The sequence below is a fragment of the Malaclemys terrapin genome, chromosome 9 (assembly GCF_027887155.1).
Source record: "Malaclemys terrapin pileata isolate rMalTer1 chromosome 9, rMalTer1.hap1, whole genome shotgun sequence".
In the NCBI taxonomy this organism is placed as follows: Eukaryota; Metazoa; Chordata; order Testudines; family Emydidae; genus Malaclemys; species Malaclemys terrapin.
In genome coordinates this window covers 74609694-74627189 of record NC_071513.1, presented here as the reverse complement: position 1 = coordinate 74627189, position 17496 = coordinate 74609694, and the positions used below count along the sequence as shown (strand labels likewise).

Sequence of the window (17496 nt, the reverse complement as noted above, 5' to 3'; positions counted from 1 at the left end):
TATTTATAAATCAAAATGAAATGCTGTAATAGTATCACACTCTGCAATTGTAATACTCAGGAAAGGCATGTGTAAAGTGTAGTTGGTTAAAAAAAAACATTTTCCTTTTAATATAAAAAAAGTGATAATTTCACTAACATGCTAATGATTTACATAAACATCTCCTAAAAGCATAAAAAAAATTTTTAGCAAGCAATGTACTTCATTAAACACAAAATAAAATTCAAACCTAACCTTTTTCTTTGTAATTAACCAGAAGTTGTTGGGGATAAAATATTCAAGTCTTACCTTTAGATGCATTAACAATTCCTCCTCTTACAAATGTTTTCACTTTATTACCATCACTTCCTTCAAAGGCAGCAAGGAATTCTTCATAAATTTCTGCAGCTGCCTTCTCATCCTCCTACACACCAAATGTTAAATCTGTTTACTATTTTTACAAACAGCATCCGTGAGACATCTAACCTTAAGCAGCTATATGACTTTCCTTTTTCTTTTCTAGAGTTCATGATACCTGTTCTAATTCAATGTAAATTTCACTTTCAGACAAGACAATTTTTCAGAGCAGGAATGTGGGAAGAATTATTAACACAAGAACTAGAGACAAACCGCTAGATTTGTATAGTCAAATATGATTACTCATTTAATAAATGTAGAGTTGATTTTTTTAAATGATTTATAATTTCAGAACTAAAAAGAAGATGGCAAACACAAAAACACTACAAAGACCTTAGAGACTGCACTAGCCTGCGTGTCGCAAAAAATGTATAGTGTATACTATGGGAGTCAAACTGTCTGGATGAAATTAATAATGGGCTTGGTTTTAAATGGTGTGTTTCACAAATGACAAATAAATAAAAATAAGTGAGACAGCAAATTAAATTCAACACCACTGCATTGCCTTACATTAGGATTTTCAAAGGAATCTGGGGAAGTTAGGAAGCCAGATCCCATTGAAAATTCAGAGAAAGTTGAGAACTTAACTTGTTTAGGCTCTTTGAAAACCCCCAACTTTAATTAGCATGAGTTGACATCACACAAGCTAAAGCAAAGAGTTAAAATATACTGAAACATGTTAAAGGCCTTTGCTAAAATTCCAAATTTCAATATGTTCTTAAGCCATTTTACATCAGATATGTGCATTTCTGCACGGAACCATATTTAACATAAATTTACTGTGTTCCCAAGATAAAAATCTCTAGTTTGAAAGTAAAATCTATTTTGTAGAATAAAACATTTTCAGCACTGAAATATCTAAACAGAACAGTACCACTGATTCTCTTGGTAGCAATTAAAGTCAAATAATATACAACATAAAACCACACAAGAGAAAAGTCACCTAAGGTGATAGTAGGTCAAAGGGAGGGACTGATTTCACAGACTGAATGTCACAACAGTCGCTGGACTGTCATAACCCAAAGCTTACAGGAAAGCCACAGGATCTGATCCCTCATTTAGACTTATCCTGGCTTTTTTCTCCATTTCAAAGGCAGACCTCTGTGCTCCCCAATACAGTTGGCATCAAATATTTTTAAAATTACCACACGAAATAAAATAGTATAGTTAAGGTATTATTTGCTTACATTTTTTAAAAAGTTAAGTTATAACTAATTCTCTGAAATAGAATTTTTATTTTCACTGCCAGTTCTTTGTTTGGATAAGATAATGACAAGATAATTTCATATATAAAAAGAAGAAGAAAAACCTGGTCTATTTACCATTACCTTCTTTTTTAACTCCTCTTGTTCCTTCTTACTTAAAGTCCTCTTGGCAGCACTCATTTTGCCAATACTGAATGCTTTAAGTTTGTTTTCCAAAAGAGGCTACAAAAAGGGACAGAAAACAGAATGCATAGAGAAGTAATTTTTAAATGCATCTCATTATTTGAATCTAACATCCAAAGTAACATTTTACCTGAAAGGACTCACCCAATCTGCTGGTTTAGTTACTTGGAAAAAACTTGAAGTCTGCCTGGACTTGCCCCACAGGACAGGTAGTTTTCCAACAGCAATACAATTTTGAAATATTTTGATAATTTAAAACTATTCAGCAATAGCCTATGAAGGAAGCTTTTAACATCCAAACTTAGATGAGCTAGGTTGGTGCTCTTGTGATATGTTCTGAGCTAACTTGTGGAAAACCTAACAAAGTCTGTGAGCCCAATACATGGGTCAGCAGAAGCTGACACTGCTGAAGATGCCTACTTGCTTAAACCTGGAGAACAATATGTTCCAATAACTCAGTGGCAACCCCTGCAGCCATTTAAGAAATACGGACAAGCACTGAAAAGAGTTGCAACTAATTAAATTCTCTTGGCCAGAAGAATGATTTTGTGATCCTAGCCAGTAGTGATTAAGGATTTTAATGGAAATAAAATGAAAGGACTGCTGAGGAGTTTAAATATATGTTTTTGCTATGGGAAGATACAGAGGAAAGTTATATTCTTGAGCCTTTTCAGCACCAACGCCTTCATTCCCCAATTTCTCATTCTCCTTGCCTCTCCCAATTTAATCTCTCCCCCTTAAGACTATCAAAGAAGGAAGCTCACATAGCACAATTACACTTGCACAACTGAAATAGTAATAATTGATCATCTGAAGGATTCTTCTGCTTCGCTGACCAAAGAAAGATGGTAATGCATTGAGAGGGAGGACAACTTCTCCAAGAAATGGGCAGTGGGGAGGTTTGGGAAGGGGAGAAGAGACAAGACAGCAAACTTATTTTGAAATTCCAATAGTCAAAAGATAGCAGAAAACAGTCTCAATTTTTAAATAATTTAACTTGTTTGTTATTGAAACTAAGAATCAATATGAGAATAAAGAAAATATCCCCAGTAGTCGCCAGAACATATCTACATATGGTGTGACACGTCATCCCCCCAAAATATTTTCAAAGCCCTACCACAACTATCAACTCATTTATACACAATGATGCTAACAACTGCTAACTCAGCAACACACAACCTCTTTAAACAGCAGGTCCCACACTTTGTGAGAAGTTAAAGTGAGTAAACTGAATTTAGTCATGATACCAAAGATTTCAGAATCAGCTGCAAAAAAAAAAGTTAGCTTTGGAAAAACTTCTGTCTAAAATGGAATTTCCAGGAATTTCAGTGCCTCAGTCATTTACCACCACTTCTAATAGAAGTTTCCTACTCAAAGCCATTTTTACACAACATGAAAAAGCATTGTAAGAACTATTGCTTGAAATAACTTGAGCTATAATACTTGCTTGATGTCCATACGTGCACCACTCTAGATGTGTGACAAGAATAGAGTCCAACAATTGGAACAAGAAGGCCAAAGGCTCAAAGCTCTTGAACACTGAGAAGTTTGGCCTGGGGAGTAAAGTGGCTCACTTGTCTTAAACTAGGGTTACCATACGTCCAGATTTTCTTTTTGGGCTCCAAATCCCCATCCGGGGGGAAATCCCAAAAAGCCGGACATGTCCGGAAAAATCGGGACATGCGGGGCCGGCGGTGCTGGGCTGGAGGCCAGAGGGGCCGGGCCGGGGGGTGCTGAGCCGGGGGCCGGGCCGGGGACCGGCAGTGCTGGGCGGGCCGGGGGTGCTCGGCCGGGGGCCCGGGGGCCGGGCCGGGGACCGGCAGTGCTGGGCGGGCCGGGGGTGCTCGGCCGGGGGCCGGGCCCGGGGCCGGCACCCCAGGGCCCGAGCCAACTCAGGCTGGAGACGCCGGGGGGACTAGACTGGGCCACGCCTCCTCCCCCCACACCCCTCTTACCTGCTTCAGGCTTCCCGTGAATCAAATGTTCGTGGGAAGCAGGGGAGGGGGCAGAGTTGGGGCGGGGCGTGGGCGGGGCTGGGGGGGGCCCCGTGGAGTGTCCTCCTTTTGGAGGCTCAAAATATGGTAACCTTACTTAAAGCAGTTTTGTGCCCTTTTGATTCCCAGGAAAACTTTCTGGGACTGTTTCACTGCTGTAATTCAAAATCCTACAGGCAGCTACAAAACTGACGGGAATTATATACGGCTTAGAAAAGCTATAAAAAGAGCCAGGTACTTGAATATTTTGGAAATACCACCCCATCCAAAAAAAAAAGAGGTTGCCAGAAAGAGGAGAGTAATTGAGACAGAACGAGGGAGGAGAAAGCTGCCATTTAAGTAGTCAGGTTGGAGCATGGAGGGAAGAGAAATCTCCCCATTTACAAATACCTCGCTAACTAGAGGCTGATACAAAGGATGGAAAGCCTAAGCAAGATCAAGGATCAATACTGTGTTAGCACCTGCTTCCCTCCTAGAGGCTTGGCATGGATAGAGAATTTCTCACCACAGCACCGTCTGCAGAGCTTGATGGTACGCCCCTCATCTTTTTTGGCTAGCAATCTTAGTAACAAGTTTAATTTCTGCTGGGGAGCAAGTGGTTAGCCCAAGCCAAACTGCATCTTTTGAAAGGTGTAAGTCACTATGGGAGAAGTGCTTCAGGAGTTCAGTTGTATGGTGAACTGTTTTTCAGAAACATCAAAAGAGGGTGTATAAAAAAAAAAATCCGTATTCTACATACTAAACTGTTGCAAAGTCAAGCAACACAATCAACCTTTTTATGCAGTGTCCCTGCAACAGTTTCCTTGCTTAGTGTAGGCAGGTCCAGACTGAATAGATTATCTGGACATGCCTAATATCAGCATGCTGATCAGAACAAAAGTGATATTGTAGTTGCTGACCATATCTGGTACACCATTTGTAGTATACAAAACTAGACTGAAACTGTGAATGTAAAGTGTTCCATTATCAGCTTCAAAATTGCTTGTAAATCATCAACATTGTAGATTAATTTTTTTTTTTTTAATTTTTGTTAAGATATGCACAGATTCAGCTTTGAAGTGCAATGGTATTCTAAAAAGTAACCAGATGTAGGACCCATAGGTTTACTGTCTCAACTTTCAGAGCATATCACGTAAAAAAAAATTTAAAAATAAAGGAAAAGGATTTTTTTGTCACTACCAGGCCTGTAAATTCAACCTGAAATTGAACTCAAACTAGGTCTTTCTAACTCATACAAAGGCTCTGCACCAGGATTGAGGGAGGGAGGACACCTCAAAGACTAACGCCAAGCTTGTTGTAATGAAGCTGCTTACATCCTGTCATTAAACAATAATGTTGGTGATTTATAAGCAACTTTGCAGCTAACAACAGAACACCTGACACACACAGACTGAAATTTTGAAAAAAATCCTGTGTGCAAACTAAGCTTGGTGCTGTGTTTCAGAGCTCTATTTCCCAGGCACCTGGGAAAGAATTCTTTGTAGTAACTCAGAGCCTCCCCCATCCAGTGTACCCAACCCTGGCCATTGGGGATATTGGCTGATCATTTGTGTGTTGGCTCAGAAGCTGGTGTGCCTATCAATTTACCAGCTATATAATGGGGATAAATAAGAAATCATCACAAGAAGGCAAAAAAAATTTTTTTAAAGCAAGAGCAAGTAACCTAACCAGTCCATTTTGTTGAAATCTGCTCTACTAGGCATTCTAAAAAGCAGAGGTTGAAATTAGAAAACAATAGTTCATACACCAGGTCACTTAAAAGATCACTTAATTTAGCAGGCAAGGAGCTACACTTTGTCTAGAACACTGAAGAAATTGTTCAGCTATATATACTCTCTTTACAACTAGTTTATTCAAACATCTATTACCATTGCAATTAATATTATATACAGTTCTTCTAATATTGGTAATTATTATGAAGGAAAGGATCTTGTTATAGTAATCTACCCCTTTCTGGCAAGAAAGAGTGGTGAGGGGAAGACAAATTCTCTAGTACCATCTTTAAGCAATTATTGTTTTCAAAACTATTTAAGAGAATATTCTGTAGTGCTAAAATGAGGAGTGTCATATCTCTGAAGCCTGCAAACGGATTATGCTAAAAGCCCAGGAGGCAGACACACATGCATAAGACTGGCTAGCAAGTAAAATAATTCTATGAATCATTTACTAATGAATATCAATAGTTTATATGTATTACCCAGCAGTGGGGGCTGATTGTGGCAAAATAGGTGAAGTATTCTTTGCAATCTAATAGCTATATTCTTTAGGACTTACGTGACTATCGGCAGATCCAGTCGTTTGTACCGTATCTGGCAGTCTGACCTGCAAATGATGGGGAAAAAAAGTCACTTAGGAATATATTAGCAGCATTTACTGATAAGCAAAAGATGTTAGCCCTTTCAGATGCAGCTGTTGGGATTCCATTTTCATTTCAATTTCTTCCACCACTATCCCGGCATGCATCTTTACCCTCATATATTTAAGATTTTTTAAAGTATTTGAGCAGTACAACTGGTATACTCAATGTGGATTGATAGTGTCTGAGGCAACAAAGGAAGAAGAATAGAAAAAAGGCTCTTGCCCTTATCAATAAACATCTCAATTCTGCTCTCTGGATTTCACAAACTTCTCACTTCCACCAGGATTCAGGAAGGGAAGGAGGCCACCTTAAACACTAATTCCAGGCCTGTTGCATTGAACCTGCTTACATCTTGAAACTGTCATGAAGTGCCTTCAAAGATAACATTATTTACTTCATTATATTTGTCTTAAGTTATAAAATTATGTAATAATTGTAATTTGTTGGTATGATACTTATGGGGGAATTCTGTGCGAAAATGTAAAAATTCTGCACACTTAAAATTCTGCATATTTTGTTTGTCAAAATAATGCAATATAATCATGCCAGTTTCAATTATTTTGGTAATTTATTTAAACTACAATACAATGGCTAGAGAATGGGAGTGGGGCGCTTTGGAGGAAATCCCCAAACTCCCTTTGTCTAATAGTAATATAGCTAGGTTTGACACTTTATTTCTAGTTATTAGTCAACAAATATATGCAGCCATATGCTCAGTGTTACAACTGAAGAGCAAGTGAGGGCTGGGGAACCATCTCACAATTTTGGCTATTGACCATCTCCAAAAAGGTCAGCACTAAACAGCTAATGGAGCACGTTTTGATAGGAATTTTTTTCAGTCCAAAAATTTAGACCAGTTCTAATTACTAAAGCACCATAAGCATTTAGAAGGCCATACTATCCTTTACACCACTCTGGCAATGTAAAGGAGCCTTAAAACTTTTACACCTGTTTTATACTCCTGGGGGAATTTACAGAGACAATGGGAACAATTCACTAAGCAGGCAGGCTGCTACATTCTGTTCTGCCCCACACCTACCTCCTCAGAAACACCCCAAAGCCCTGCCTCTCCATGCTGAGCATGCTGCAATAACGAGCAAGCGGGACAGAGCGTGTCTCTCTCACACGTGACTGCAGGGCTCCCACCCAACATCCCGCCCCAGCAGTGATTTACGTCTCTACCAGCTGCTCCGGGTGCCTGAACCAACCTGCCTGCGCTGCCAGGAAGGGGAGCATGGCCACTCTTGCAGGTTTCCCTTTGCTTCCCCGTCAAATGTCTTTTTTTGCAGGAAAGCAAAGAAATATGCAGGGGACATGAATTCTGCGCATGCAGAATTCCCCTACGAGTAATATTAGTACAAGTTATTACTATGTTGTGATTAACCAGATCTGGATGGAATTAATCTTAACCTCCCCAACCCAATGAAGTTAACCCCTACTAGTGACACACATACTAGTTGACATCAAATTTTATTTTAAACTAAACTTTAAATGTATTTCATGTAATTGATATTAGCTTGATAGACATTTTGTTAAAAAGTGAAGAGCACTGTTGCTTTTCTCTGAATAGTAAATTTAGTATTTTGGAAAGATATGTTTGTTTCTACTTCTTTCTTGATATCTTTTCTAATATTAGCCTTTAACCTTGTAGCTAGTAGATGTTAGTAAGCTTTATTTTGTAATGGGTTTTTTCACTTGAACACTGAGGGGTCTGTATGTATATAGGACAGCTATATCTGCAAAAGAGAAGGATATCAATTACCAAATAAGACAGAAAACTGTAATTTATTTGAAAACATCTCTAACACCATGAACATGGTAAAACTAAGTATACAAGAGATAATCCCCATATCATAGTAATCCACAAGCCTGCAGCTGCTAGAACTGCAATTTTCCAAAAAAGAAATCAGGATTAAAGCAACCATTTTGCACCAAGTAGTACAATATTTGTAGGGAATGTATACAGAACCCTAAGGACATCTAGACCAAATTGTAAGTTTGTTTCCCACTATATTCCAATAAGCAACTTAACCTGTTTTATTAAACTTAATATAGGAGATTGAGAAATTACCTTCTGAGCAGGCTGTATCTGTTCATTAGTACATAACTTATTCAATAACAATGGGGATATGTATAATGTGAAATTTCATCTATGTTGCCTATGGGATATAGGACAGTATATTGGATAAAATCTTTGGTGAATGTGAAACATGTCAGATTGGACACAACACTTGAAACTCACGTACAGAATGCACAAAAGCACAATGTTCTCTACTCTACCCCACCCATGTGCCATTCCAGAAATTTTGGGGGAGGGAAGGAGAGAGGAAAAGGGTCAATCGCAACATCAATTCAATCTGTGTTGTCAGAGAACAAACAAGGGTATTAATTTTTCTGGTGGCTTTTTATGCTGTAGAATTAGAATGAGACCAACAAGCTAGATTACACTGATCTCCAAAAATCCATCAGGTAGCAATAATTTGTAATCATTGCCAAATTTAAGCAAGTAAACCAAGTCATGGCCTGGATTCTTACCCTGCAAAATACTATTTAAAGTTGTTCAGGCAGTGCATAGGAACTCCTTCAGATATATACGCTGCTCTAATATGCAAGGCAAGCATAGATAAACCCAAGAATCCAGGAGCTATAGAACTGGCTCCCAAATATCAGGGGGTAGCCGTGTTAGTCTGTATCTACAATCCATTGCAATCAACATACTACACTGAGTATGGTGAGAGACTGTGCCACACACTCTCAAAGAAACTGAGGAACCACCTGATCAGCATCCTGTACAGCAGACAGGAGAAGATCAAGAATGAGCTCTCAGAACTGGAGACTCTCATACAATACCAGCCTTCTACACAAACTTCAACGTGGCTGGACTTTACAAAAATGAGACAAGCCATTTACAATGCACATTTCACTTCTCTACAGAGGAAAAAGGACTGTAAGCTATCTAAACTAATACCTGCCACTGGGGGCTATAACAATGGTACCCTCAACTCATCTAACAACATTGTCAATCTTTCCAACCACACACTTAGCCCAGCAGAAGAGTCTGTCCTATCTCGGGGACTCTCTTTCTGTCCCACCATCCCCACGAACATGATACAGTTCTGCGGTGATTTGGAAGCCTACTTTCGTCGTCTCCGACTCAAGGAATATTTTCAACACACCACTGAACAGTGCACTGACCCACAGGAACCTTCCTACCAACACTACAAAAAGAGGAACTCTGCGTGGACTCCTCCTGATGGTCGAAATGACAGACTGGACCTCTACATAGAGTGTTTCCGCAGACGTGCACAGGCTGAAATTGTGGACAAACAACATCACTTGTCCCATAACCTCAGCCGTACAGAACGCAATGCCATCCACAGCCTCAGAAACAACTCTGACATTATCATCAAAGGGGCTGACAAAGGAGGTGCTGTAGTCATAATGAACAGGTCAGATTATGAACAGGAGGCTGCCAGGCAACTCTCCAAGACCACATTCTACAGGCCACTATCCTCTGATCCTACTGAGGAATACCAAAAGAAACTACACCATCTGCTCAAGAAACTCCCAGCTACAGTACGGGAACAAATCTACATGGACACACCCCCAGAACCCCGACCAGGGGTATTCTATCTGCTACCCAAGATCCATAAACCCAGAAACCCTGGACGCCCCATCATCTCAGGCATTGGTACTCTGACAGCAGGATTATCTGGCTATTTGGACACTCTCCTCAGACCCTATGCTACCAGCACTCCCAGCTATCTTCGAGACACCACCGACTTCCTGAGGAAACTACAGTGCATTGACGTTCTTCCTGAAAACACCATCCTGGCCACCATGGATGTAGAAGCACTTTATACCAATATTCCACATGAGGATGGACTACAAGCTGTCAGGAACAGTATCCCTGATGAGGCCACAGCAAGCCTGGTGGCTGAGCTTTGTGACTTTGTCCTCACCCACAACCACTTCAGATTTGGGGACAACTTATACCTTCAAGTCAGTGGCACTGCTATGGGTACCCGCATGGCCCCACAGTATGCCAACATTTTTATGGCTGACTTAGAACAACGCTTCCTCAGCTCTCGTCCCCTAGTGCCCCTCCTCTACTTGCGCTACATTGATGACATCTTCATCATATGGACCCACGGAAAGGAGGCCCTTGAAGAATTCCACCTGGACTTCAACAATTTCCACCCCACCATCAACCTCAGCCTGGACCAGTCCACACAAGAGATCCACTTCCTGGACACTACAGTACAAATAAGTGATGGTCACATAAACACCACCCTATACCGGAAACCTACTGACCGCTATACGTACCTACATGCCTCCAGCTTCCATCCAAGACACATCATACGATCCATTGTCTACAGCCAAGCCCTAAGATACAACCGAATTTGCTCCAACCCCTCAGACAGAGACAAACACCTACAAGATCTTTATCAAGCATTCGTAAAACTACAATACCCACCTGGGGAAGTGAGGAAACAGATTGACAGAGCAAGACGGGTACCCAGAAATCACCTACTACAGGACAGGCCCAACAAGGACAATAACGGAACACCACTGGCCATCACATACAGCCCCCAGCTAAAACCTCTCCAGCGCATTATCCACGACCTACAACCTATCCTGGAAAATGATCCCTCACTCTCACAGACCTTGGGAGGCAGGCCAGTCCTTGCTTACAGACAACCCCCCAACCTGAAGCAAATACTCACCAGCAACTACACACCACACCACAGAAACACCAACCCAGGAACCTATCCCTGTAGCAAACCTCGTTGCCTACTCTGTCCCCATATCTACTCTGGCAACAGCATCAGAGGACCCAACCACATCAGCCACACCATCAGGGGCTCATTCACCTGCACATCCACTAATGTCATATATGCCATCATGTGCCAGCAATGCCCCTCTGCCATGTACATTGGCCAAACCGGACAGTCCCTCCGCAAAAGAATAAATGGACACAAATCGGACATCAGGAATGGTAACATACACAAGCCAGTAAGTGAACACTTCAATCTCCCTGGTCATTCTATCACAGATTTAAAAGTCACTGTCATTGAACAAAAAAACTTCAGAAACAGACTTCAAAGAGAAACAGCAGAACTAAAATTCATTTGCAAATTCAACACCATTAATCTGGGCTTGAATAGGGATTGGGAGTGGCTGGCTCACTACAGAAGCAGCTTTTCCTCTCCTGGAATTGACACCTCCTCATCTATTATTGGGAGTGGACTACATCCACCCTGATTGAATTGGCCTTGTCAACACTGGTTCGCCACTTGTGAAGTAACTCCCTGTTTTCCATGTGTCTGTATATAATGCCTGCATCTGTAGCTTTCACTCTATGCATCCGAAGAAGTGAGGTTTTTACTCACGAAAGCTTATGCCCAAATAAATCCGTTAGTCTTTAAGGTGCCACCAGGCTCCCAAATGACACCCTCCCACAACCTGCTCTGACAAGTGGACCGCAGTGCAGAAGAAAATGTAGCTCCATATAGCCCAGTATTTGGGAAACCAGAAATTGATAGGAAAGGACAAAAACATGCATTCATTCCACTTGCTCAAGGTTTTGCAACACATATTGTAATCTATTGGCATTCCTGTGATTATTTTACAATTTGATCACTGAAGTTTTGGAAGGAGATTTGGTTTGGGGCATTTTAAGTTATGGGCACGATTTTTTTATTTTTCCAAAAAGTTTATATTTAGACAAACATTCTAATACTTTCATATGAAATTAATCACTTAATTCACCTATCTAATCACTTTATGGCTATATTCAATTCAGAAGTATGGAATCACACAGCAAAATGGCTCAATCTTGAAGAATTTGCAAACCTAGTGAAAAATATCTTGCTGTCTGAGAGTTAAATCTCTACAAGATTATTTAAGGAATGTAATGTAGAGGGGCAATTTACAGCTCTACTTTTAGACATCTGCTTGATTTACTTCCCCCCAGCCCCCACTTCACTCCTTTTTATGAATAAGTATAAGTATAACAGGCTGCATATTCAATTAAAGTATAAAGTCTGTGTGATATGATTGTTAGGTGACAAAATGTTTTTATCCTAGCTATATTGTTTAAATACAGACTCCTTGGGACCTTGTTTAAATAGAAGCCATGTCCAGACATACTATTATAATGTATTCCTGGGAGAATTCTGCACCACTGCACACGCACAGAACGCATGCGCCACGCAGAACTTTTTTTTCCCCTGCAGAAAATACATTCTGCCGGAAAGGTGCTGCAGTTACTCCTTTCACCCACCATGGGCCGCTGTTGCACCAGAGCAGAGAGCAGCTGCTCTTGGGTGGGAGAAGCCCCAGCTAGGGATAGGGAAGAGAAAGAGGCTGCTTTCCTCACAGTGCCTGCCCACGGGACCAGGTCAGGAGGCACAGGATATGGGGGGGATGGACAGCATGGGGCTGCTGGGGGGAGGGGGGTGTCACAGACAGATTCAGAAAATCTATGTGGGGGACAGATTGGGGCAGAGGCTGAATGGGAGTGCGGGTTCAGGGACATATGGGGACAGGGAGAGGGAGGTGGAGGGACACATGGGGATGGGGTGGCTGAGTGGGGGTACAGTGCCACATGGGGACAGGGAGAGGGATGTGCAGGGACACACAGGGAGGGGGAAGAGGATGCAGGGATATATGAGGATGGGGGGAGGAGGGTGGCTGAGTGGAGGTGCAGGAACACATGGGGATGGGAGGATGCAGGGACACATAAGGACAGGACAGATGTGTCTGACTGAATAAGAGGGTTGGGGTCTGCCTGGTGGACGTTCCCTAACAATCCCTCCCCCCCCAAAAAACCCTGTTCCAGACTTCTCCCATCCACACCCAACAACCTGTTAAGTCCATACCCAGGCTCCATCCCAGCAATTACTTCCCTCTCCCTCAGCTCCTCCATTACCCTGACTCCCCCAAGCCTTTGCATGGCTTCTGAGGGGTGCAGGAAATAAATTTCTGTATTATACTTAAATTAATTATTACTCAGAGTTCTGTATTAATATGCCTAGTAAGGAATCTATTTATCAAAAAACATTTCTGTTGAGATGAGTTCCTGTCTGCATCCTGTAAAACTTGCCCATACCGGTATTGCCCTGGCCTCTTCTTTTGTCATTCAGTGTTTTAGAAGGCGTGCAACAATATGCATTTCCTCACCTTTTGGGGGCGAGGCCAGACTTTGAGGCACCTGCTCCCCTACTTGGTGTAAACTTTGCTTGTGCCAATCAGAAACAAACACAAACAGGTTTTGGGCCCCGTCCCCTATGACACTTCTATGAAGTCATAGTTGGTACTTTATGGGCCTGCCTGCCATGTGCAGGCACGGAGAGGAGAAAGAAAAACGAATTCTGTGTATCCTGTGTACGCCCGTAACCGAGCCTGATCACCTCGAAGCCTCTCTCTCAGCTCACGTGTTTCAAACAGAGTGTCTACGTTTGCCGCTCGTTATGCGTTGGTTTGTATTTGTAAGTATCAGTTATTACTAAATGCTGCATCTTTGTTTATAAATATTGTTAGTAGATATTTTAGTCATTGTGTGTTTTAAGTTTCATTAACTCTATTAGCTAATCTAACGCTGCTCCCTTACCCCTTGTAATTATCCCCAATAAAACTTTAAATTGATTAATTTTAGTTGTGTGTGTGTGTGTCTGCAGTTTGCATCGTGACCCATACTCTCCTTGCATCCCTTACCAATATAGTCTATTGCCACGTGCAGCCTGGTAAATAACAGGCCTGCCTTTTCTTTCGCCCCTGCGTGCCCATGACAATCCACATGGCGTCACGAACAGGATGCAAGGGAGTTGGGCCATGCCCGTGGCACGCTGCAGACCGCGCAGATGATGAAACTGAACAGTTCCAACATTTGCAGTTTCACCTTTTTACTAGCCAAAATTCGACTGATCCAAAAATAGAATGGATCTGTTCTCTTGGCTCGGGTAAAACTCTAAAAGGCTATACTGTACCATTAACCCTGGCAGATACGGGATGCCTCCTTTGGTGCCACCCGAGCTTTAGGTGTCAGCCAGCCGATTGTTCCCTACAGCTTCAATGCACGGAGACTGTGGAGAACCTCAGTGCTGCAGATCCCTCTCAGCTTTGGAGAGAGTGTAGCCGCATTGTTAGAAAATCCGGAGGTACCGTTTCCAAATTGATTCCCCCACCTCGGGTAATACCTGCTGATCCAGCACACAAATTATTATGCCAGATGATAAAAGAATTAGATTTAATTAAGAAAACCAAAAAATTGCAACCCGATGAATATAAATCTGAGGATGTTTCCACCGTCCTGTTTAGCATGATATGCAAGGCCCTCGATCTGTGCTCTGTCCTCCACGGGGGCACGTTTGCAGCTAAACAGGCAGCCCCAGGCTCTCCTAAAGATGATAATGAGGAGAAGACAGAAAAGGTAGAGCCCATCACTACCTCCCCCTCCCCAAGTCCCTCTCAGAAAATTTTGCCACCCCCATATGAAGCTCCTAAAACTCCTGTGTATTCAGCTCTGCCAACAGCCCCAGAATTTACTGAATCTGAAACTGTAGCAGAAGTTTTGCCTATTGCGATAACTAAAACTAAAACAGATGCACAAACAGGCAACACCATGCAGGTTACTGAACTGCAAACACGTACAAAGGCCGAACTTAAAGAGTTTTTAAAGGAAACGCAACGAAAAGCCGATGAGGCACCAATGGTTTGGGTCGGGCGGCTAGCCTTAGAACACGGAGCAGAATTGGTGGACCGTGAGGAGGCTGGCATCTTAGCCAAAACGGCCAATTGGGCACGAGGCTTTCCGGGTCATGCTTTATTAAATAATCGCATTTGGCCACTTACCACCCCAGCAGCTGCCGTTTTAGCAATGCAAGGCAGTTTTAAAGGCTTGTATATCCCCCCGGGAGCCTTAGTTACTCCACACGATTTAATATGGGTAATCACAGGAGCTTCCATAGCCCTGTGGGATCCACTACAAAACCCACTTAATTTAACTGTTCAACAGCAATTGGTGGCCACACCCTTTATACACGTTACTGATCCCACCCAAATGTCTCAGCAGAAGCAGTTGATTTAGCATTAGAAGCTGCCCCTGGGGCTGACACCGGTGCCATGCTGCACTTGCATGCGGCTGTTCGCAGATCCATCTTAACATTATTTGAAGTAGTTAGTAAAATTAAGTTGTCACTGCCACCCCCACCTGTTGTCCTCCCAGTTGATTCGCCACCAAAAGACCCTCCAAAGAGTCAGTTTAATTCCCAAAAATATCCTGAGCGAACTAAAGCTGAACGGGCACGATTTGGCTTCCTTCTTAACAAAGGAATCCCCAAAGAAGCCCTGCATAAAATGTCAGACCAAGAGCAGCAAAATATAGCCGAACAGCTAGGCTGGAAAAATTGGGAGGACTATGTTAGGTCAAAAAACTAATAGGGGCCGGATGATGCCCGGCCCAAATTAAAGATCCCACCGATGAAAGCCCATACGCCACCCTGTTAGTTAACGGTGACACCCCCACCTCCTTTTTATTAGACACTGGAGCTCAAGTTTAGTATTATTGAGCCCAACGTTCCCCACTGTCCTACTGGCTCCTTTATGTTTGTTCAAGGCCTCAATGCAGTACAAGAAAAACCCGTGGTTTGGGTTAAAATTGCCCACAAAAAATACATAAGAAAAATAAAAGCCTTGTTAGGATCAAAAAATCTGCTAGGTGTCTCAGATATTAAAAAATTTAAAATGCATAATCAAATTCTGCAAGCCCTCCCTATAACCGTAGGCGATCATTCCCCCTATACCCCCAAAGTAGTTAACTCACAACCATGGAAATTTTCCCCTATCCCCACAAAATCCAAAGGGCTTCCCCTTATTGAAGCTTTGCTCACTCAGCTTCTAGAAGAGAAAAAGATAGAAAGGGTTACGGTATCCACCTTTCTGTCCGCGAGTTGGGGTATTCCCAAGCCCGGCGATCCCTCTAAATATCGCCTTGTCATTGATTATAGACAAGCTAACAGCCGTGTAAAGCCTATCGCATTTTCCAGCTCTGTCACCATTCCAGAAATACAGCGGCAACTAAGCGATGCAAGTAATCAGTGGGCAGGTACTCTTGATTTAAAAGATATGTTTTACCAAATCCCACTCCAGGACACACAAGGAATCTTAAATTTTGCTTTTAAGGGCGTCCAATATAAATGGAAAGTCTGCCCACAGGGGTTCTGTAATTCACCTGCACTTGCATAGTCCCATCTCAATATCACATTACAAAAGGTAAAACCCCTACAGGATGTGTCCGTGTTAGCCTATGTAGATGACATTGTCATTTGTGGGCCCAATCCACAAGCAGTTCAAAGTACCACCCAAATGATAATAGATGCATTAGAAGCAGATGGGTGGCAAATTAACAAAACAAAGAGCCACCTGCAGGCTAGCCAGCAATTCTCATTCTTGGGACTCCATTTCACTCCCACCACTCACACACAAGCCCCAGCCAGCATATTAGACCCTTGGACAGAAGCCCCTCCAAAAAATAAACGAGAGCTCCAGCAGCTACTAGGTCTCCTTAATTATCACTGCCAATATATTCCGGCACAATTAATTTCTAACCTAGAAATCCTACAAAGCTCTCTCTCTTCTAAACGCTCCCGAGAAGTGTGGAATGCATCAGCACAAAAAAGCTTAGAGAAGCTAGCTGGCTGGTTCGCCTATAAACCCCACACACACACACACCCATTGGGCCCATCGCCTGTCTGGACCCCAGTATAACTATGGTCTGGTGGGAAAAATGCTACTGGCTGCGTCCAGTGCTCGTTACTGGTCCCAAGTCCCTATCCCAGGCACCTTGTCTGGACCACGTGTTCATTTAATCCCGTGGCTTACAAGTACCCTTCCACCCGAGTTTCATGGCACTACTCGTACCTGGCAGCTTCTATGTTTCCAGGTTGAGGTAGCTTGGCAGGCATGGACCCTAACTCCCAGCGATAACATCTTAGCCCCCCTCATCTCAACCGTTATGCACTGAAGCAAAATATGATCCCTGGGTTGTGTCTGACGGGGGCACCTCACCATCCCCTAGGGCGGGAGTTCTTTGTTCCACATGTAATTACTTTAATGTGCAGTTACTGCCCCCCTCCTGCTCCGCACAAGAATGCGAAGTGCAGGGCGTTCTTTTAGCTGCCCAGCATGTTGCTAATGCCCACTCTACCAACAAGCAAGTTGTTTTAGGTATCGTTTCTCAATTTTGTTTAGATATTTTAATTGAGCAAGCCTCTCCCTCAGCTTTTGTTAAAATGTGGGACCAAATTTTTGCCCTAATTCGTAAATTCTCTCACCCTTGGTTCGTTACGCACTGTCC

General features: G+C 42.4%; 1 protein-coding gene across 1 annotated transcript in view; it reads right to left on the bottom strand.

The window, feature by feature from the left end:
- Positions 1-17496, bottom strand: part of U2SURP (U2 snRNP associated SURP domain containing) — a 78519-nt gene that overhangs the window by 39763 nt on the left and 21260 nt on the right. Inside the window, exons 2-4 of the mRNA XM_054039045.1 lie at positions 6053-6100; positions 1725-1823; positions 289-403 (exon numbers count right to left, since the gene is read on the bottom strand). Of these exons, the coding sequence (XP_053895020.1) occupies positions 289-403; positions 1725-1823; positions 6053-6100 (262 nt within the window). The remainder of the gene's footprint in view (positions 1-288; positions 404-1724; positions 1824-6052; positions 6101-17496) is intronic.